This window comes from Mastomys coucha, unplaced genomic scaffold, assembly GCF_008632895.1.
Source record: "Mastomys coucha isolate ucsf_1 unplaced genomic scaffold, UCSF_Mcou_1 pScaffold8, whole genome shotgun sequence".
Lineage (NCBI taxonomy): Eukaryota > Metazoa > Chordata > Mammalia > Rodentia > Muridae > Mastomys > Mastomys coucha.
This window is the reverse complement of record NW_022196914.1, coordinates 58,879,442-58,902,332: the sequence shown is the minus strand read 5'-3', so window position 1 is coordinate 58,902,332 and position 22,891 is coordinate 58,879,442. Positions and strand designations below refer to the sequence as shown.

Below are 22,891 nucleotides of genomic sequence, written 5' to 3'. Positions count from 1 at the left end.
GTTTTGTGGTCCGTACGGCTCCTGCGCGTGCGCCGCGCGTCATCTTTCCGCGACGCACTCCTGCGCCTCTGCGTTTCCGGCTCCCGGAGTGTCCGCGTGATTTTGAGCGAGTGCTTCAGAGCCGTCTGCTGTAGGGAGCTGGCAAAGTCTGGGGAGTCGTCCTGGGGATCGGGGTGCCTCGGCGGACCCTCGGTGCCCCGCGGAGGTAGGCGATGGCGGCCCAGGCTCTGCTCAGGCCTCTCTGTGATCTCTGACGTGCTGGACATCTGTTCTGGGGCTTCCCAGGCTTCTCAGATCACTGAACTTACCTGCCTCTGCGATTTAACTTTGACCCAGGCTTTGCTTCTCTGTAGTCGCTCTCCTAGCCACCGCTGTCAGTCCCTGGAGCAATCTGCTCTTCTCCAAGGCCAAGGACAGAATTCTGTTTTAGTGAATTGAGAATGGCCGGGTATTCGTCTCTCTCCGCACTACGCTCTACTCCTTTTGTGCCCATCGTGCCACGTTATGCTTAGAGACCCCGCTGAAATAACATTATTTCCAGGTAGAATTAAACATCTGTCTCTTACCATGTTCTCAGTACTCTTTAACTACAGGGTTTATTTGATCACACCGTGTGTTGTCGTAATGCCTGTTATTTCGTGAATCCCAGTTTCTTAGGTCCTGACTTGGTCCAATGATTTTCCTTACATTCGTTTTCAAAGCATCTCGCTGCTTGCACTGTCTTCCCTCGCACGTCCCGCCAATGCTGTTCTTCCTTTGTGTAACTTAGCAAGTCACCATTACTTCTCACTTAGCTTTCATTTCTTGAAAACTAGACTTAGGAGGTACTTTTCCTGGGACAGACCTATTCCGGTGCCTGTTTTTGTATATCTAGTGAGCTAAGAATGTTTTTGCAGATAAACATACTGTCTTATGTACAGTGATCTGGCTTGGAACTAAATGAAATAGCCCTTGACCTCAAAGAATTGTATTTTCTTTCAACAACAAGAAATGTGTTTGTGATTATTAGTGAAATTTTTTCTTGCTATGTCATTACCTGTAGAACACCTTCTGTTTTGTCTGTTGGTTGGCCAAACCTAACCTATTTCCCATCTGGCCTTGCTTGTGTTTGAGAGCACCTGTTGGAAGGCAGAGAGGGATTTCTGAGGGGCAGAATGATTTCCTGTGGTGACCTTAAATAGGAAGTACATAGAGAAAGGACATTCCTGGTATGTTGAAGCAAAGATGAATGTCATGTGTCTAGTGAATTGTAAAAGAAACAGTTGGTAATTGCAAGAGGTGAAACTTAAAAGGCCAGAGCAAAGGGAACCTTATATGCCTGGGAACTAGGAATTTATTTTCTGGGTAGTTGGGTTTTAAGCAATACTGGTAACTCTTTGGAAGATGAATGAGGGAATCTAGGAGACTTTCAAGTGGTATAGCTTTTATTTCAGTAGTCAAAAAAGACATTCATTAGTACAGTTGAACTGGGATTAAGTGGAGTTAAAGTTTAGGAATGTTTGAGAGATTAAGGAATGGGGAGATGTCTTAGTAGATAAGGGGGATAAAATCCCCAGCATGCAGGTAAAAAGGGGAGCTTGGGCAAGTATGCCTGTAATCCCAGTGCTAGGAGGCAGAGACTGGAGGATCCCCCAGGATTGCTAGTCATCTGTGTAGCTAGGCAGGATTGACAGTTGGTGAGTTTCATGTTCAATGAGAGACCTTGTCTTGTCTCAGAAAATAAGATGCAGCATCATAGAGAAAGACTCTCTGGCTCCTACATTCAAACACACACTTGTACACAAATATTTGAGGGATGAGATCTTGATACTTCTTTGAGTCTTAAGGATGAGGAAGAAAGCTGAGTAGACTCCTAGTAGACACAAGTATTTGAAGGTGTAGTAGTGTGTTTATTGCCCTTGTATTCTCCAGTGCTTTGAATACTATCTTGTACGTTGTAGGTGGAAGTGAATGAATCTTGGTTTGCTCTGCTTCATCAAAGTAGCAATTAGAGTAAGTCACACTGATTGCTTTGGTGCTGCCGATGTCGTCTTTGCAGGCTTTTCAGAACAGATGGAGAATATCATCTCTAGAATTGTCCATCTGATACTCTTGACTGTCTTCAGTTGAATGGTTCTCATGTTAAGAACTTAGATTTTTTTTTCCCTTATTCTGACACTTTAAGTTTCCTCTATTTCCGTTTTCTTTCCTATAGTTTGAACCTTTCACGTTGAATTTTATGTCTTGTGCCAGCACATTATCTTTAATTTCATCTTAGGTTTCTACACTAAAACATTAACTTTGTTTTCCTTTCTTCTTGACATCTTTTGTTGTTTAGGAAGTCAAGTCAAGTCTGTTGTATTTCTAGTTCTATATTATTTCCTTTGACAAGAAAGTGAATGTTCTAGCCCTACATGCTTTTCTGATTCAACTACTGGAAGGCTGAGTCTTATTTATTCTCAAGCATTGCAGCCTGGTCTGGGAGGTTTAAGGACACACGTATACAGCCTGTATATATAGATGGGGCAATATGGTACCCCAGATCTCTATGCTTCAAGTGTCTCTTCCATGGTTTCAATGAAATGGTTTATTGGTCATTAGTCTATAAAGTTCCACACAGCCTTTTGAAAGAAAGTAGTATGAAAATCGTACTTGCATAGGAAAGTTTATAAACAATATGTGCTTTAAAATTTGTTCTTTTTTCAGGCCCAAGGCAGAGTCACTGCAGTTATTCTGAAATTAGTTCCAGACTACTGACCCTTGGATAAACAGTGCACTTACATGAAACCATGGCCGGTTATAAACCTGTAGCGATTCAAACATATCCTGTACTTGGTGAGAAAATCACCCAAGACACTCTGTACTGGAACAACTATAAGGTAAAATGTGTGAGGAAATGAGGGAGGAGGGCATTTGGACAGTTCTTATCCATTGATGTCAGTGTCTCCAGCTCATGCTGGCAGAACCACTAACTAAAACTAATAGTGTGGATGGATAGTTTGTTATCTAATTTTTCTTAGAGTTTCATGTCAAAGTCCATACCACTTCATTATTTTGACCATACAGATGCTTAACACAGAACATGTGTATAATGGCAAGTGAAATTGTAAAACTTAGCTGGGCAGTGGTGGTGCATGCCTTTAATCCCAGCACTTGGGAGGCAGAGGCAGGCAGATTTCTGAGTTCCAGGCCAGCCTGGTTTACAGAGTGAGTTCCAGGACAGCCAGGGCTACACGGAGAAACCCTGTCTTGAAAAACCAAAATAAAAAAGAAACTGTAAAACTTGAATCTTATATGCAAGGGGACTTTTTGCCTTTTCTACTCTGAAATTAGCTTCTGTGTACCTTCTAGTAATACTTACAATGACTTTTTAAAATATATATTGAAAACCTAGAAAATAGAAAAAATTTGGGATTAGGAAGTTTGTGGAAAATGATATTTAATCAGACAATAAAAACATAAGAAGAGACCGAGCTTTACTCGCTAATTAAAACAGATGTAGCTCAGTTGATAGTGCTTTTCTGGTCCCATGAGGCCTGAGTTCAGTTTCCAGCCTTGACAAACCTATCTGGTGGTGTATGCCTGTAATCCCACACTTGGTTGGTGAGGCAGGATGATAAGATCAGGGTCATCCTTAGTTACTCGGGGATTTTGAAGGGACTCTCAGCTACATGATACTCTTGATACTCTTGCAGAGGACCTGGGTTCAGTTTGCAGCACCCACATTGGGCAGCCTACAATTTCCTTTAACTCCAGTTCTTGAGAATCCAGTACCTCTTTTTGGCCTCAGCAGGCATTTCACACCTGTGCATGTTTAGACAAGCAGATATACATATAAGATTTTAGCAAAGTGCATAACATAACACCAAATAAGATAATGGTTTAGATGCTGTTTTGTTCTCTTATAGTGGCATAAATGAAAAAAAAAAAAGTTGAGGGAGGGAAATGACAGTAACTGGCAATGGTTTTTTAAAAGCATATTGCTTTTGGCTTTGTATTCATAGTTTGAAACAAAACATACTTTCAAGAATTTGCTAAGACATACAGATGTGTTTATTGTTTAGTATATACTGGAATTCTTGAAAAATAAGCCCATTAGATGTGATTTGGCTCAGTTAAGTTATAATGTATTTTTATAAAAAAGGATAGTAAATGTATTGCTTATATGCAGCGATAAAGTGGGTTAGTTGCTATAAAAATGATGTAGAGCTGTGTACATGGTCTGATCATCTTAGACCCATAAGTGAATGATGCTGGTATAGGCTTGGCTCCTTGTTGGAATTCAGAGTAAAGTCAGCAGCTGAAGAACCATTGGCTTTCTAATTGTACTTGTATTCTGTGCTGTCAGCAGGGGTAGGCTAGGGGATAGGCATCAGACTTTTTTGCTTCTCTCTTTCTCTTTCCCTCATATGTTTATGTAAGTACAGCATACTATTACTAAAGACTAAAGGACTAAAGGAACTGCTCTGTAAGAAATGGCATAATGCTTAAGTATGGCTTGCCTTTTAACTCTGCCAATACTCTCTTGTTTTTTTTTAAGACCCCTGTTCAGATTAAGGAATTTGGTGCAGTGTCCAAAGTAGACTTTTCTCCCCAGCCTCCATATAACTATGCGGTCACAGCTTCTTCAAGAGTAAGTACAAAGGTTCAAGTCTTTGGTCTTGTTACAAGATTTTCTGCTGAGCCATGTAGTGAAATACTGGTTTTTATCTTACAGATCCACATTTATGGCCGGTACTCTCAAGAACCTGTAAAAACCTTTTCCCGTTTTAAGGACACAGCATACTGTGCTACTTTTCGACAGGATGGTCAGTTGCTTGTCGCTGGCAGTGAAGATGGCGTAGTTCAACTTTTTGACATAAGTGGCAGGGCTCCCCTCAGGCAGTTTGAAGGTCACACAAAGTAAGAGCCAGTGTAACGTGTTTCTGTTTAATTTGTTGTTTTTCTGTTGAGAGCTCTGTCTGCATGCTTTTTATAAACACATATTAGTTGTGCCAAGATTCTAGCTATATGTACTTTTTATTTCTTGTTCTCAAAGAACTTAACCTGAGCTCTACCATCCAGTTTATAGAGCTTGGGATTTCTGTAAAATTGTGTGTTTTAATGGTTTGTGGTATTTTCTCCTGGATAAATGCAGTGTTCTAACTTTAGTTTCAGGGTTACTAAAATCATTGCTGAAACTGCTACTGATTTAAAATATCCAAGTGGGGTTTTTTTGTTTGTTTTTGTTTCTTATTTTTATTTTAAACTGTCAGGATGTTTGTACCCATCATTGAAACATTCAAAACAGAAACTCTTTTAATGAGATTCTACTCTATGGCAACTCTTTTTCAAGTCTCTGGAAAGAGCTTTTTCTGTATTTTAAAAAGTACCTTTGCAGAGCTGGAGAGATGGCTCAGTGGGTAAGTGCAAAAGGTGGAGTTCTCAGCACTCACACGATCTTCACAACAATCTGTAAGCCCAGGCGTGAGGGCGCCAGGCATTTGTGTAGTGCATTCACAACAATCTGTAAGCCCAGGCGTGAGGGCGCCAGGCATTTGTGTAGTGCACAGACACATGCACATAAAATACTATACCCATAAAATAAGTAAACAAAATCTTCGAAAATTACTGTTGTTGCAAAATTTAGAACTTAATTTCATTAGTTACTAGCATTCTAGAAAATATAATGTAAAGCTGTTGCTTAATATTCTTGCTAACCTAATAGTAACATAGTATTACATTTTAGAGTTTTCCTTAAGGACAAACACCTATTTTAAAGGTTTTTCCATTTATCTTACTTTTTCTTGGATAGACACTTTCTGTTTTCTGAAGTTGAATATTTGTTTACTTCTTGTGTGTGTGTATTTGGGTGTGTACATGCCATGGTGTGCATGTGGAGGTCAGAAGACTACAATCAGGAGTTGGTTCTCTCCTTTCACCATTGAGGTCCCAGAGATGAAACTTCACTTTACTCAGGGAGTCATCTTGCTGGCCTGAACCTCAGAGATCTTTTTAAAAAAAAATCTATGAAGGAACATTTTACGTTAGAAGATGTCAACAGCAGTTTTCTCCTTGGTTTGTAATCTGTTGACTTTTGATCTTTCAGAGCAGTTCACACAGTAGATTTTACAGCTGACAAATATCATGTGGTCTCTGGAGCTGATGACTATACCGTTAAATTATGGGATATTCCAAACTCCAAAGAAATTCTGACATTCAAAGAACATTCTGATTATGTGAGGTGCAGCTGTGCTAGCAAACTGAACCCAGACCTTTTTGTAACAGGTTGGTGATCTATTTCTCTTTCTTTGTTGTAGATTCTCTTCGGGTAGAGGGGTTTAAATGCTTGTTAATAGATCTGGGGTGTCCATTAGTGGTAGAGCACTAGCCTAGAGTGTGTTTATTCTTAACCTCATAAATAATAAAAATCATAAAGATTTGAAGAAAGTCTGCTATTCTTTATTTTCTTTTTCTTCTCTTGATAGTGGGTTGTGCTGTCCTCTAAGTGTGTTTGGGAATAGATAGCTTCAGGTGTCTTGAAAGTATCATAGATGTCAGGTTGTAGTGGGTTCATGGTACCCTGGTTATCAGAGAGCCAGCTGTAGCAGCCACAGCACTGTTAGGCACAGCTTAGTTTGTATAAGTGCCTGTCTAGATTCTCAGGTGGTGTCATGGTGGCAGGAGTCTGAAGGTCAGAGGCAGTTAAGATTCTGTCGTATTATACAGTGCTGCAGAAATAGTAGTAGCAGAAGGTTTAGGAGTGTGTGTTTTCAAAAAATGCCATGCAATATTTTTTTCCTTTTAATCTTAATCTGTGGATAGACAAACTTTTTATTGTTTTAAAGAACAAAATTTACATAACACAAACATTGGCGTTCCAGGATCATATGATCATACTGTGAAGATGTTTGATGCCCGGACAAATAAAAATGTTCTGTGTGTGGAGCATGGGCAGCCTGTGGAGAGCGTCCTCCTTTTCCCCTCGGGAGGCCTTCTGGTGTCTGCAGGTATTGCTTCTCAAAATAGCTTTCACCACTATTGTTGGTCTCAAATAGATTAGATTTTTCTTCATCAGTTGCCATTTGTAAATTACTGGTGTTCACCTGAGTTACATATGTAAGCTGTTGCTCTGTTGGTAGGTGGGTTGGGCCAGTAGTTGTCACTTACTGTATCTGACTCATACTAACTAACAATGTGCTGTTCGCCTGTCAACTCTAGTGCCTTACACAGTCCTCCCAGGTGGTTAGCATTCTGTTTTACACTTAAGTAAATAAATGAAACATCAACTAGTTTGTCCAAGGCCACACTGTGAGTGGCAGGCCTGAAGTCCTGGAGTGTAAGAACTTGATAGATGAGGTTTGTGTCCCATGTGACCCCAGAAGTCTGCTTCGGTTTTTCCTGCTAGGAAATCTGTAGTTTTGGCAGCCTTCCCCCAGGTGTGGATCACACTCTGTCCTCTCCTGTGTCTCTTGACGAGTTCCTGCCCAGTAAACAGCACATGTGCTGGAGAGGATAGAATGCAGAACTAAATAGGCCTCCATACATTTCCATCAAACTGCAGGCAAGAGGGCTTTGACTGTGTTTACTAAAATGAATTTTTATAATCATAATTTTTCATTTGTCACTAAAGCAAAACTGTTGATATCAGAAGGCTGTATTCACCTGGCACTATATATCTTTACATTTCTTCTATTTTAAAAATTCTTTTATACATTTTCTGGTACCTGTTTAATGTAAAAAAAAATTTTTATGTCATTGTCAGACATAACTCTTCTTGTTTTAAGAGGTAGAAATGAAACCAAGTTGAATGGGGAAGATGGAGATCTCTATACTGCTCTCCTCTGTCACCAGCTATTTGTGTGACCTTGGGCAACCCTTTAACACCCTGTGCCCTGAGAAGGAGGATTGCATTAGATTAGTAGCTGCAAACTGAACAGGAAAGTGGGCATTGTGAGCGGAGTGTTGGCCCAGGGCCTCAAACCAGGCAGATGAGAGCCCCTTCTCCTCAAGCACACTTTCCTGTTCTGCTTCCACTTGGTGTTTTCTTGGAAACCTTTACAGTTTATTTTATGTGTGTAGGTGGTCTGCCTATATGCGTGTACCACATCATGCAGCCATAATAGGTCAGAGAGGGTATCGGATTCACTGGAACTAGGTTTATGGATGGCTATGAGTTACCATATGGATGCTGGGAACTGAACCCAGGTCCTGTGCAAGATCAGCAAGTGCTCTTAACTGCTGAGCCATTTCTCCAGTCCCTAAAAATATATTCTTTGACTTATAGGATTAAATTACCCATGAAGGATCTTCCTGATTCTTAGAGTAAAATTACTGGGAAGTCTTTTTGCTTTGTGGGGACTCATAAAATTTCTAGGAAACGGTATCTACATTATTTCCATAGCTATAGAGTATTCCTTAAGTTTGTTTTTAATTAATGTTTTACTAATGTGTACATGGGTAGAGTTCAAAGGGCGACTTTGAGGAGTCAGGTGTCTCCTGCCATGTGGATCCCAGGGGTCAAACTCAGGTAGGTGTTGAGGCTTGGTAGGAATAGCCTTTGCCTGCAAGATGGCTATCATATGGGCTCAGCGTTTCTCTCAGTGAATTTGTTACACTCCTCTTTTATTATTTTCAGTTTCCTATTTGTTTTGCTGTGCCTAAAATAAGCAGTAACTTAGTCATGGCAACATTTCTGTGAGTCAGGGCTCCTGAGTATCACACGGGCAGTGCTGGCTGCTGCTTAGTGGCCACCCTAGGGCCTGCAGCGAGAAGTGCTTCTCAGATCCTCATCGTTCTGCACGTATAGGCAGAATATCAAACTGCTGTTTGTTTCTCTCCACAGGAGGCCGTTATGTTAAAGTCTGGGACATGTTAAAAGGAGGACAGCTGCTTGTGTCTTTGAAAAATCATCACAAGACTGTGACATGCTTGTGTCTTAGTAGCTCTGGACAGAGGTTACTCTCCGGCTCACTGGATAGGTAGCATTTTAGTTTTCTTGTCCATTGTTGTTAGCATTTACTGCTTGAGAAATTGAGTTATTTTAGCAATATTTGTGATAAAAGATGTTCTAATGGTTTTCATAGAGGATAAAAATCTATTGCAAAAATAGTTTGACCTTCTATATTTACGTACAACTACTTATTTTTCCCCAGAAATAGTTTTATCTATTATTTTAGCTTATGTACTTAAACACAACTGACCTTTTGAAATAGTTTATTTTCCTATAGTTTCTTTAAATGTTTTGAAATTTTTATTCTGAAGATATATTTCGTTCTAGGTTACATTCTTTAAAATTTAAAACCTCAGCCAGGAGTATTGGCCCATTCATTTAATCCCAGCACTTGGGAGACAGAGACAGGTGGAACACTGTAAGTTCAAGGCCAGCTTGGTCTACATTGTGAGTTCCAGGATAGCTAGAGCTATAGAAAGACCCTGTGTTAAAAATCAAAAGCAAAATAAAAATATTAAAAGCTCACACGAATATTTCTTGCATTGTGGTGCAAGTACTATGGTCTTCAGTGGATGATTAGAGCACAGAGGTCATGGCTCTGTGGCTCCAGTGCTTAGCTATGTGCTTATGGCCCTGACCGCCATCTCCAGCATCGAAGTAACCAAGTTAAGGATTCTATTCTTGATGTTCTAAAACTGTGTTGTCAAATAAGGCCATATAGCACAAGCTGCATATGTAATTTTAAATGATTTAGTAGACACATTAAAAGAGGTTAAAATCTAAAAATTGCTTTTAGTAACATATTTCATGTACTCCATTATCTAACATAAAAGGAAAATTTATTATTTTATTTTATAAATTTTTTTAAAGATTTATTTATTTATTTTATGTATATGAGTATACTGTAGCTGTACAGATGGTTGTGAGCCTTCATGTGGTTGTTGGGTATTGAATTTTAGGACCTATGCTCTCTCCGGTCAACTCCGCTCTCTCAGGCCCAAAGATTTATTTATTATTATATATAAGTACAATGTAGCTGTCTTCAGAAGCACCAGAAGAGGGCGTCAGATCTCATTATGGGTGGTTGTGAGCCACTATGTGGTTGCTGGGATTTGAACTCAGGACCTTTGGAAGAAAAGTCAGTGTTCTTACCCACTGATCTACCTCACCAGCCCCAAAAGGAAAATTTACAATACATGGATTGTTAGTTCAACATGTAATCCGACTGCTTAGTAAGATACCAGAAGTGAATATTGTTTCTAAAATGTATGTCGTATGTAATATATGTAATATAATATTTTACAAAAGTTTTATATTTTATAAAAATATATAGTTTTTAAACATACCCTGTTTTCTTTTTTTTTTCCTTTTTATTTCTTTCTTTTTTTTTCTTTTTCTTTTTTTTTTTTTTTTTTTTTTTTTTTTGGTTTTTTTACACAGGGTTTCTCTGTGTAGTCCTGGCTGTCCTGGAACTCACTCTGTAGACCAGGCTGGCCTCAAACTCAGAGATCCGCCTGCCTCTGCCTCCCAGGTGCTGGGGTTAAAGGCGTGCGCCACCACTGCCCGGCTGTACTCCGTTTTCTTTAGCTACGCGTCAAGGGCTCGGCAGCCACACGTAGCTGGTGTCCATAGGGTGTGGGCCTTACTTTTCTATTGGTTATTTTGTTTCCAGGCTGCCATTTCTTCCCTGCTCTTAAGAAAAGACTTGCAATGCTATTGCCATGCAGGGTGGAGGCCAGGGCTGCTGCTGCTGTGCCCCCGTGAGGGCTGTGCTGGGGACCCTGCTCTGGGGCTCACTGTCTGCTCACTGATCCTTTGTTTTCACGCCTCTTTCTCATCTTCAGATGACATGGGGTCACTGTCTTTTAGTTTTATAAATGTGTAGTCAGTCTTTATTCAAACCTGGTTAGTGCTCAAAACAGTTTTTCAGGGAGCTTAGTGATGATGATGAAGTACTTTGTAATTAATATGTCAGTGTTTTTTATGGACAGTGTAAAATTTAACATTCATATAGTTTGCTAAAAACAGAGACTTTGTATTTTACACGAGTTTCTGAGATGACTTCGGAGCTTTCTTTCTCACAGGAAAGTTAAAGTCTACAGCACAACTTCCTACAAAGTTGTCCACAGCTTTGACTACGCAGCTTCAATCTTGAGTCTGGCACTTTCTGTAAGTGATTTCAGCTCTTTCAAGTTGTTACAAACCTTGCCTATGAAGTAAAAGTAAAATGGAATCTCTGGGGTCTTACCTTTGGATTTAAGTAGGGCACGTTAGCTTGTTTGAGTGAAGACAGTTGCTAGGGCATGTCATTTCGTGGTAACTGAGTGGTTCATTTGTGGTGGTAGCACCTTGGCTGGGCTAGGAAGCTTCATCAAAAAATACAAGGGCACTGCAGCACTTGAGGAGGGTTGGCTCCAGAAACGGTGAAGAGGGAGGGGCTGCAGAGCGAGCACTGTGCTGCCTGGAGTATTCACTGTCAGGTTTCACCATGAGACACATTTGGGCATGAGGATATTTGAAAATGTTCTAGGGAAGTCTCAACCCAGAGAGGAAAAGTAAAGAGAAGATATGGTGGGAGCCAGCTTATGAAAGTCATGTCATTACAGGGTCCTTTTTGTATTCAGAGAATATAGACAATTCCTTTGAAACATGTCAGGATGCCATTAGCATCTTCTTAGCATCTCAGCCAGCATCAAGGTTCTCATCACATACTTCACTGGCAATGCTGTGTGAGGATAAGAAGGTTTCCCTGGAGGAAAAGATGATTTCGCTATAAAAGCTTGGATAGATCATTGTTAAGAGTGTGTTTGCTTTGAGTGGAACTGTGGGTAATAAGATAAGTAGTAGACATGATGTAAATGCTATTTTGACTTAAAGGTACTATAAAATGTTGGTTAAAGTACATTGACTTTTCTTATTACCATCAGCATCAAGATGAGACGATAGTTGTAGGAATGACCAATGGAATACTGAGTGTTAAACACCGCAAGTCTGAAGCAAAGAAGGAGTCTCTTCCAAGGAGAAGGAGGCCTGCATATCGAACCTTTATTAAAGGAAAAATTTACTTGAAGCAACGGGTGATTATGTGTTTTTTTTGTTTTTTGGTCATTTTTTAAATGGACATTTCTTTCTTAGAAGGGTCAGTTCTACCTGTTCCTGGAATTTATTGTAAAGTATGATCCACCTAATACATACATTTACTTTGCTTCTTCTTGCCCCATCAAAGTAGGTTCCAGATGGCTGGACATTATTGAAGAATAGTGGGGAACAGGGACGACTTACTTAATACCTTGAATCATGCAATAATAAAGTGCTTTCTTATCTTCACCCACCATCTGATGTGGTCCTCTAAATGGCGCAAAGCTCTAATGTCTCCCTGGTGTTGCAGAGGCTGAGTTGTAAAGTTTCATTCACCCAGGAGTTCATTAGAGAAGTGAAGATGAGATCCTGGTCTCTCTGGCTTGTTTTCACTTCTCTTTATATGCAGTCATACTACTTGCCTTACTCAAATTTTATCTGTCCGTTTGTCTGTCCATCTTTCTATTTATTTCTTTCAGTAATTTTGCTCAGAATAGAGCCACTTGGATATGTATAAGCTAAGAATCCTAAGTATAACCATATTAACATGGCAGAGTGTGTCACTTAGCTTATGAGCATAGGAACATTATTTGTGGTGCAGTGTAAAAGCACCCTGACTTTATTAGGAAGACATTTGTTTCTAATGGAACTCTGTAGATACCAACTCTCTCCCTCTGTAAATTTTGCTCTTTGATTCAGGATGACATCATGGTCAACCGGCCAGTAAAGAAGCACCTAGAATGGTATGACAGGGATCTGAAAAGTTTTCGGATCTCAAAGGCCCTCGACAGAGTCCTTGAGGTGAGCGAGAGATAACTTTCACTTAATTTTTAAGTTGTGATTGCAGTGGGCATGTATGTCATCTTAGTTTGCTTTCTGATGCTGTGGAAAGACCATGACCAGAACAACTTGGGGACAAAAGTGGTTTCAGCTTACAGCTTATATAGATTGTTTATCTATTTTTTGTTATTATATATCTATACTTAATTATATAATTATATATAATTTATACCTAATTGTCTATATTATATATAAATATATAATACTTATGTTATAAATATTATAACTTATATGTTATAGTTTATAATCCATCATAAAATTGGAAGTCAGGGCAGGAGCCTGAGGCATAAACCTGGAGGCAGGAACTGAAGCAGAAGCCATGAAGGAATAGTACTTACTGGCTTCTTCCTAGTGGTTTGCTCAGCTTGCTTGCTTGTACAAGCCAGAACCACCTCCCAGGGGTGGCACCACCCAAGTGGGCTGGGCCCTACAGCAAGGAAATGCCCCCATAGACTTGTCCATAGGCCAGAATAATGGAGGTAGTTTTTAACTGAAGTTCCCCCTTTGCAAATGAACTCTTCTTATGATAAAAATATATATAATATATCCAAGGTAGGGGTCTGTTACTGAACTGGTAGCTTACCAGGTAGCTGGCTGGATTGGTTGGCCAGTGAACTCCCAAGACTCTCTTGTTGTCTCCTAGCACTGGGACTGTAAGTGTGTGCTGCTGTGCCTGACTACTGAGGAGCATTGAAATAATCATTTTAGTCTCTGGTGTTGTGACTCATGCCTCCCATCCTAGCACTTGGGAGGCTGAGGCAGGCAAATCACAAGTTGAGGTCAAGCTGGGCTACATAGTGAAATTCCAGGTCAGCTAAGGCTGCCGTGTGAGGCAAAGGTCAGCTAAGGCTGCCGTGTGAAACAAAGGGTCAGGACATGTGGGGGCCCATTGGGCTTATGATTTACCATGATGGGACTGTGACAATGAGCTTGATGTTTACTGTGGATAGCGATCTTTTTCTGTCTGTCCTTTCGGATGTACTGACTGTGAACATTTTTCTAGCCTAATTGTGTGATAAAGACCCCTGAGGTTACAGTTTCCATCATAAAGGAACTGAATCGGAGAGGCGTCCTTGCCAACGCTCTTGCAGGTCGGGACGAGAAGGAGATTACCCGGGTCCTTAACTTTTTGATAAGGTATGTTTCACTTTGACTTTGTGGTTTAGGTCTCCGTTACTGCTCAGTGAGAGGCAGCTGTCTTAGTTTGCTCTTCTGGTGGAGCAGTTCATGTTTGTTTTAGGGGTTTGTTGTTTCTTTTTGTGAGGCTTACAAGATTCATTAAAAAGAAGTTTTGCTTTGCAGGAATCTGTCTCAGCCGAGGTTTGCCCCTGTTTTGATTAATGCTGCTGAAATCATCATCGGTAAGGAGCTGTGAACCGTAGGAATTCCAACATTGAGGAATTGGGACTGGAGAGCTTAGGGGTAGAACATTCGTCCAGCATGTCTGAGTTTGACTTTCATCAGCACCTTAAAAAAATAAATAATTCTTTTTAAAAAAAAAAAATACCTGAACTGGGCAGTGGTGGCGCACGCCTTTAATCCCAGCACTTGGGAGGCAGAGGTAGGTGGATTTCTGAGTTTGAGGCCAGCCTAGTCTACAGAGTGAGTTCCAGGCCAGCCAGGGCTACACAGAAGTCAACATCTGTATCTTCCTTAGTCACTCTTCATCTGTTTGTTTGGAGACCCATTGAACCTGGAATTCACCACTGAGCTCAGCTAGTGGTCTTGGGGCTCAGGGTACAGCTATCTGCCAGGTGTTCAGTTTATTTTTCTTCTCTTTTTTATGGGTTGCTGGGAATCAAGCCCTGTCTTGAAAAAACAAACAAACAAACAAGACCTGAAACAGAAAGCCCAGAGGTGTCGGTGCAATCACAGTGTGGTAAAACGTCAGGGTGGCAGATCTGAGTTGACCTGGCTAGGATCATTACACTTAAGAAAGTGTTTCCATAAACATCTCTAACAATGTCTCTTCTACTTTCCTTACGTTCTCCATTGCACATCTCTTGGAATGTTTGTATAGAGGCCTTTGCTTGAAGCCTGTGCCTCCTACCCACAGGATAAGAAAGCAGCCTGGAAGAGATTAGTAACATAAGATGATGGTTCCTCACGATGACAAGCGAGAACAAGCTATAAGACATGCAGTGCCCCGCCCCCCACCCCCAGCTTTTGCTTGCTAAGTGAATCTCAGCTCTCTTTGCTTCTAGTGTGCCGTGTTATGTAATTGCAGCTCACTGAGGCCATCCTTCTTTCTCTTCCTTAAAGCCACAAGGAAGAGAGTCACTCTGTCTACTTCTGAGGATGTAGGATAGGGTCCTTCGTTTCATTTACAAATCTAAAGTTCAGTGTTTGTGGATTGCACTTGGTCCTGGCATCGTTGGGCCTTTACCTGTGGGCTTTTCTTCCTGTAGCCTGCACCTCATACTAGTCACTCTTCCCATTGAACTTGAAGTTCACCATTGAGCTTAGCTAGTGGTCTTGGGGCTGGCTTGGGGCCAGGTGTTCAGTTTATTTTTCTTCTCTTTTTTATGGGTTACTGGTAATCAAATTCAGATAGTTTGCAAAGCAAGCACCTAACCCACAGCCCCCAGTCATCTAATTCCTAACATGAAAATAAGACTCCCTGCCCTTTATTTTCTGTAATTATTTCTTTTCAAAATGCATTTAATCATATATATTATTATGCTCCCTGTAAATCACAAATTAATTATTAAAAGTACAGATATTCAGTGTCTTAATATACTTTGTCTAAATATTGATTTCACATACAGAAAATGTTTCTAGTTAATGTATTTTCTGTCCCCCTTTAGATATATATTTACCTGTGATTGGCCAGTCATCAGTAGTTGATAAAAAGTTTATAGTACTTCAAGGACTTGTAGAAAAAGAAATTGATTACCAAAGAGAACTCCTAGAGACCTTGGGGATGATGGACATGCTGTTTGCTACCATGACACGGAATGACAGCGCCCCTGTGTCAGAGCACATGCCTGCTGAACTCCCAGAGGAGAAGACAGAGTCCCCAATTCAGCCCAGTGACACGGACAAGAACTCCTAACTGGGCATTGTTTGACTCTATTCATTACGGAGAAGAAAGCAGCTTCAATACCACTCAATTAAAACTGGGACATAAGTTTCAAGATATGGTTTTCCATGTATCGATTTGATTTATTTTGTGTTGTCTTCACCCAGAAGATCTTAGTTGTCTTGGTCACAGTGTCTGTCGACCTCGGATGAGTTGATGCTGATCTTAATGGAACCAGAATCTCAGTTGCTGTGGGGCCTCGTGGCCCTCTGGAGAGGTTTCCAAGCTGATGGAGTCCTGCCAAGTGAACAAAACCGTGGTTTTGTTGTTTTGCTTTCTAGCCTGGGAAATATCAAGAACGAATAATAACAATAAAATTTCCTTCTCTGCACTCAGTGCCCCGGGGAGCTTTCCGTCCCTCCGGCTGGTATCTTCGGAGTCTTGAGTTGTGCACCATGCTCAGCTGCTTGTCGGACTGTCTTCCAGGTGTGTTGGACCACTGAATAAGTGCGTTTAGGGTATGATGAGCCTGTTTTGTCACCTACAAATTGTGCCTGCTACCAGTGTTTTCTTTAGCCTTGCCTGTCCAGAGCGATCTGACTGAACCTTTTCTCTAAGCCTGCTGCCTTCCTTTCGCCTTCACCGTGCTTCAGTTGCCCTCTCCTCTGTAGTAAAGGCCTTTCAGCCTGCAAGTGCGCTCTGGAGTGTATCTTGAATGTGTAACCCTCTATAACGATTCTCTTATCTGTACTTAACACTTCTTTTTCTCTGTTTTCACTTTCTGGGTCAGACTCAAACAGCAGTCTTTGAAAATTTATGTTTCTGAAAGTTCATTGTAAATTATATTTTTTATAAAGAGATTCTTTTCTTGGCTTTCTGAGGTGTGTCAGTTCCTAATGGACAGTCAGTGGCTTTGACCAGCATACAGACTGCGCAGCCGTTACTGCCCCGCCTTCCTTCAGTGACCCCACTTAGGTTAATAAGTATCTGCTGATGGCAGATACTGAGCTGAAGAAATCTTTAGGGAAAGATTGTAATGATTTTGCCTCATAATCTCAGTTGTGTAAATTTAGAGTTTTCTTTTTCTTTTTTTGCCCAACACAGGGTTTCTCTGTATAGTTTTGGCTGTCTTGCAAGTCACTGTGGCCAGGCTGGCTTCAAACTCAGAGATGTGCCTGCCTTTGCCTCCCAAGCACAGGAATTAAAGGTGTGCACCACCACCCGACTAAACTTAGTTTTCCTTAAAGCACAAGGGGACATATGCTCAGCAGTAGGGTATAGTGTCCTGTGGTGAGCTGAAGCAGTTCTGCAGCAGTGGCTTGTGAGAAGCCTAGGTCTTCTTTGAGTAGTTACAACATTAGTGAAAAATGAGACGCTGTGCTTTAAGTTGAGAAGGTTGATTTACTTAAATAAAACTGTATGCAGAGAGCTTACACTAGTAGTTGTGAGTCTGCTGGAAGCTGTAGCTGCCGTCTCCTGTGCACCTCTGCAGCAGTTCTTGGCCCCCAGATCATTTCATTCTTGTCATAGCTACCCAAGGGTCAAATCATTCTCTTAGAACACTGAATTAATTAAAGTCACTTAACTCCCCAAGCTGGTGTCCTTATCGTTCCTGCACTGGGCGGGCCTGTGAGAGCCCTAACTACTCATTCCTTTTGACAGACATGAGAGTGCTGCAGCGCCTGTAAAAATGTATAGCAATTACAAACCCTTAAAAGAATCAGGGAGCATATCCCACAGTCCTCAATACAATTATGTTCAGGAGCTGGGTTTTGTTTTGTTTTGTTTTGTTTTTTAAAGACAGGCCTCCCAGGTAACCCTGGCTGTCCTGGAACTCATTGTGTTAGACCAGGCTGGCCTGGAACTCGCAGAGGTCCACATGTCTCCCAGCATTCCCAGCGCTGAGAGTTAAAGGTGTGCACCACCACAGCTCAGGAGTTGTTTTTATATTCATCGAAACAATTACTTGCTATGTTAAGTGTTTTAACATAATGACATGTTTCATTCAGTATGTAATGTTGACCTTAAGAGTCAAATGTCTAATCGATTTTTAGACTTGTGATTTTTAGTTGGGAAGTATTTTATATTTTACTGTTGATGCAAAAATAATGAATTATTGCTGAGAACTAGTCATTTATGTTTAATTTATTATGTTAATTCAGATTTCAACATAAGGGAAGGATTGCTTGTTTTTAGTCAATTTTTAAAATGTCTGTGCTATTAAATTGCTGAAGCAACTGATGTCAAGCGGGACCATTAGAAACTCTGTTGATGGAACTTAAATAATTCTGCCAAATGTTAATTAAAATCTCCCTTGAACATGATTATTAAAATGAAGTCGTTTCTCAGTTACATACTTCCAAGGTAAAAAATTTTTTAAAGTTTGAATATGTCTTATTTTAAATAACAAGTGACCATGAATAGTTTTTATCTTTGAGCAAAGCTCCTCTAAGAAGCTGAAAAACATTTGCTGGCAGGTGGTGTTACGTTAAATACATACCTATTCCTTTGGCCACAGTTGCCTGGCCTAGGGGTAGTATACCTCACTTGGGCTATGTCTACAAATCTGAATCTGCAGTGAAACTGTCATCTGGGGCAGTGTTCTCAGCTTGTTGATCATGACTCCTTTACCAAACCCCTATCTCCAAAAACAATTATCTTCCTCTCTTTTTCTTTCTTTCTTTCTTTCTTTCTTTCTTTCTTTTCTTTCTTTCTTCCTTCCTTCCTTCCTTCCTTCCTTCCTTCCTTCCTTCCTTCCTTCCTTTCTTTCTTTCTTTTTTTTTTTCAGGACAGGGTTTCTCTGTGTAACCTTGGTTTTCCTGGAACTCACTCCCTAGACCAGGCTGGCCTCGAACTCAGAAATCCACCTGCCTCTGCCTCCCAAGTGCTGGGATAAAAGGCATGTGCCATCACTGCCTGGCTACATTACAGTTCTTAACAATAGCAAAATTGCAGTTGTGAAGTAGCAATGAAAATAATGTTATGGTCAGGGGTCACCACAACATGAGGAGCTGTGTTAAAGGACAGAAGCATTAGGAAGGTTGAGAACCACTGGAGTCTTCAGCAGAGAAAGCTGGTTTCCAGAATGCACCTTAATATACGGAAAAAAAAAAAAATGAAGCCAATGATGGCCATGCCTCACCACATAGAAAAATTGTCTTAGTTCTTGCTGACTTTCTTTCCATGTTATCTTGTCTGTACTCCTCCATGAAGTATGAAGTTTATGGAACTACGCACACATGCACGCACACATGTACATATAAAAAATCTATATATATTACATATTTACATATATGTGTGTGTGTGTATGTATGTATTTAACTCAGGTGGCTCAGGTGGATTTATCTTGTCTGTACTCCTCCATGAAGTATGAAGTTTATGGAACTACGCACGCATGCACGCACACATGTACATATAAAAAATCTATATATATTACATATTTACATATATGTGTGTGTGTGTGTATGTGTGTATTTAACTCAGGTGGCTCAGGTGGATGTGAGTAGGTTTGACTGAAGACTTCCTGATCCTGAGACTTGCAAATTCAGAGGTTATAGAAGTGAACAAAATAGTCAACAGTCCTTACTATTCCAGCTAACGTGGTTGAAGGAAAACCTTGGTAAACTATATAGTGTGTCAGATGGTGGTAAATGATGTGGAGGACAGTCAGATGTGGGGTAGACTGAAATGTTTTCAACTGGTGTCACAGCTTCCATTCTCACCTGGAGGACACATGTAGGAAGAGAGAACCTCTATTGGGTTGGGCCTTGGGCATGTCTACAGGGCATTATCTTGGTTATTAATTGATGTCAGAGGGCCCAGCCCGCTGTGGGTGGTGTCTGGGCAGGCGGGCCTAGAGTATAAGAAAAGTAGCTTTGAGCCTGGGAGCAAGCCAGTAAGCTGTGTCCCTCCACCTCTGCTTCAGTTCTCGGTTTCCCTTGATGAGCCACGGTAACCTGTGAGCCAAGTAAACCCTTTCTTCCCTCAAAAGAGAGCAAACTAGGGCAGCTGGCATTAAAGGCTGCCAGGTGGTGCAAAATAATTAAAGAGAAAGCACAGTGAGATTCATCCAAAGGCATGACTGAGGGTAGACTGGACTCTGCCTAAGTGGATGAAGTCAGTTGAACTTTGGTTTACACAACTAGAGAGATTGTGTTGGAAACATTGAAGGTGTTGGGGAATTTTTTTTTTTAAAAGGAGATTGGCACATGCAATTATGGAGGCTAAGTCTGACACAGGCTTGTCTAACAAGCCAGATAATAGGGACATTTGGTAGTGGGGCCTCATCCAAGTCAAAAATATTTGGAAACAAGTCCAAAGTCAGCAATAAAAATTTCAGTCTGAGGCTGACATACAAAGGCAAGAGAAGAGTGTCAGCTGATGGGGTGGGGACTCTTGTCTCTATCCTTCTGTCCTTCCCTGGCCTCGAGCCTATTGAATGCCACCTGTCCCCACTGATGAGTTCTTACATGGATCTTTTCTCTACTTTCTTCTGGAGCTGACCTTCCTGGTACATCTAGAGCCGACGTCTCCCCAGCTATAGCTGTTAGTTTGTCCACACGCAGCTAATGGATCCACATCAGCATGCTGTTTCTATACTGAATCCTGAGGCCCCGGGCTTATGACAACATCGGTTATCACCTTAGGCATTGGGACATTAGGCAGTCTCTGTTTACTGGAGGTTTCTTATGCTGAACACAGTCTAAGAGGTCTCACCCCTGTTGGGAACAAGGAAAAGAAACACATTCTAAGTAATATCATTTCATTTTCAGACTCCATTTAATCACAGGGAGAATCTAAATTCTCCAGGCCTCGGAGCTGGGGACATCCCGGAGCTGAACAGTGTCTGCTGTAAGCAGTTGTCTGAGCCCACACATCTCAGGACACTGTGTAAGGAGACAGTTGTCTGAGTCCACACATCTCAGGGACGCCATGTAAGGAGACAGCTGTCTGAGTCCACACATCTCAGGACACTGTGTAAGGAGACAGCTGTCTGAGTCCACACATCTCAGGACACCGTGTAAGGAGACAGTTGTCTGAGTCCACACATCTCAGGGACGCCGTATAAGGAGACAGCTGTCTGAGTCCACACATCTCAGGACAACGTGTAAGGAGACAGTTGTCTGAGTCCACACATCTCAGGACAACGTCATCTTACTGCAGGGTCAAACACGTTCCTGTTCGCAGGCCTAGGAATGAACATCTGTCCTACTTCTCCAAATGTTTTCTTAATTGTCTGATAACTGTAAGGAATATAGAAATTGCTGTTATCTAAACCAAGGAGCATAAGTTATAAAAATGTATAAACAGTCTCCTGTTCTGCCCTAACTAATTAACTAACCCCCATGCCCCACTCTTATTAAAAATAGATTTTTTTCTCATGTAATCATCCTGACCATTGTTTTTCCCCACCCTCTATGCTCCCTGTCCTGTAACTTTAAGGTTTTTCTAAACCTTTTTTTTTGTTCTGTTTTGTTTTTTGTTTTTTTGAGGCCTGGTTTCCCGGTGTAGCCCTGGCTATCCTGGAACTTACTCTGTAGACCAGGCTGGCCTCGAACTCAGAAATCCACCTGCCTCTGTCTCCCAAGTGCTGGGATTAAAGGCATGCGCCACCACTGCCCTACTTAAACCTTATTTTTAATGATGTTTTTTAAAACGTTTTAACCTCCCTTGTAGCCCACTACCCACCAAAGGTAGTGGAAAAGAAAGGATGTGGGGCAAGTGGACCTGTTTAGACAGGTCTTTGGAGCAACCTCCATCTGTGCTGTCTGGAAATTGGCAGTTCAGTTATCAGGTTAGCAGTGGTAGCTTGATTCACTTGAAAACACTTCACCGATACACCAGTGGTCCAGTTTATTAGAGTCAGGATGGCAAACACCAATCAGCAGTGGTGGCACTACCTAGCAGAGACAGCCAGGCCTCAGCCTCAGCTCGAGTCAACAGGAGGGACCAGAACTGATGCCAGGAGACGTTCTCAGCTGTTCCTCTCTCAGGGAAGCGAAGATCTGCGAAGATGAGACCCACAAGCAAGCTAAGCTCAGCCTCATTCACTGTCAGGTGAGGCTTTTTTTTTTATACTCTGTCCAAACATCACGCCTCTTCCAGGGGTCTTGCCTCAGGGTGTGTACGTGTCTCAGCTGACATCACTCTGCCAATCAGCCTGAGTCCTGGAAGGCAAGAAGAAACCACAGCACACCACCAGAAGTTTTCTGGCGTGTTTCTCTCTTTGGAATGTAGGTGTGTCAATACATGCATCTCATTAGCAAAAAAATCTTTTATTACGCATCCTTGTAAGTGTTTATTTTAGCAGAACATCCTCTTTCCTGTGTCTGCTTCAGTGAAATGTTCCTTCACGAGTCTGCCTTAGCCTTTCACCTATGTCCACTTCAGGAAAACACTGCTTCACATGTTTGCCCCAGCAAAACACCATCCAAACTGAAAGGCTGGAGAATCTTAGAATTTAAAATGAGGGCATTTAATAGAAATGTATGTATAATGTGTAGCCTTTACCTAAAGGGGGACATAGAAAACCTCTGTATCAAACCAAAAAATGAGAAGTAGGTAGTTCCAGGAATTTGGCTAACTCAGAGCCTCAGGGCTCTGGTTCCTGATACCTGCCCCTCCTGGCTGATCCACAATGAGGGCGGAACTAGGAATGACTGGGCTCTACACCCTGTCGACTGGTAGATGAAGATTACATTCCTAGAATGAATATGTTCCCCTCCCTAACTGAATACCTTGGGCTGGGTCCCTCTAAAATTTTCCACTGTTTATGTTCTGTTTCCTTGGTAACCCTCTCCCCACCCCCAGCTTATGGTTTTTCCTTAAATACCCCTCACTTCTTTGTGTTCGGGGTCAAACTCTGGCCAGCATGGTCATGAGATCGACCCCGGGGTCGAACTCCTCTGGCCGAACATGGTCACGAGATCGACCCCGGTACCGGTATCCCCAATAAAACTCATGTGATTGCAGCAAGTTCGGTCTCTCGTGAGTCATTGGATGGTCTCATTGTCCCGAGACTTGAGTAAGGATCTCCCCAG

At 41.4% G+C, this 22,891-nt stretch overlaps 1 protein-coding gene across 2 annotated transcripts; it reads left to right on the top strand.

Moving 5' to 3' along the window:
• Window positions 1-43: 43 nt before the first annotated feature.
• Window positions 44-18,175, top strand: Utp15 (UTP15 small subunit processome component). Of its 2 annotated transcripts, none has more exons than XM_031360050.1 (13): window positions 44-205; window positions 2,686-2,858; window positions 4,520-4,612; window positions 4,697-4,881; window positions 6,068-6,246; window positions 6,843-6,968; window positions 8,804-8,939; window positions 10,996-11,080; window positions 11,839-11,988; window positions 12,689-12,790; window positions 13,833-13,966; window positions 14,132-14,190; window positions 15,637-18,175. In XM_031360050.1, the coding sequence occupies exons 2-13, from the start codon at window positions 2,769-2,771 to the stop codon at window positions 15,882-15,884; spliced, it is 1,587 nt and encodes a 528-aa protein (XP_031215910.1). In that variant the 5' UTR covers window positions 44-205; window positions 2,686-2,768; the 3' UTR covers window positions 15,885-18,175. The 2 variants fall into 2 exon arrangements, with proteins under 2 accessions (XP_031215910.1, XP_031215911.1); XM_031360051.1 differs by lacking the exon at window positions 44-205 and adding an exon at window positions 213-541.
• The last annotated feature ends 4,716 nt before the right edge of the window (window positions 18,176-22,891 follow it).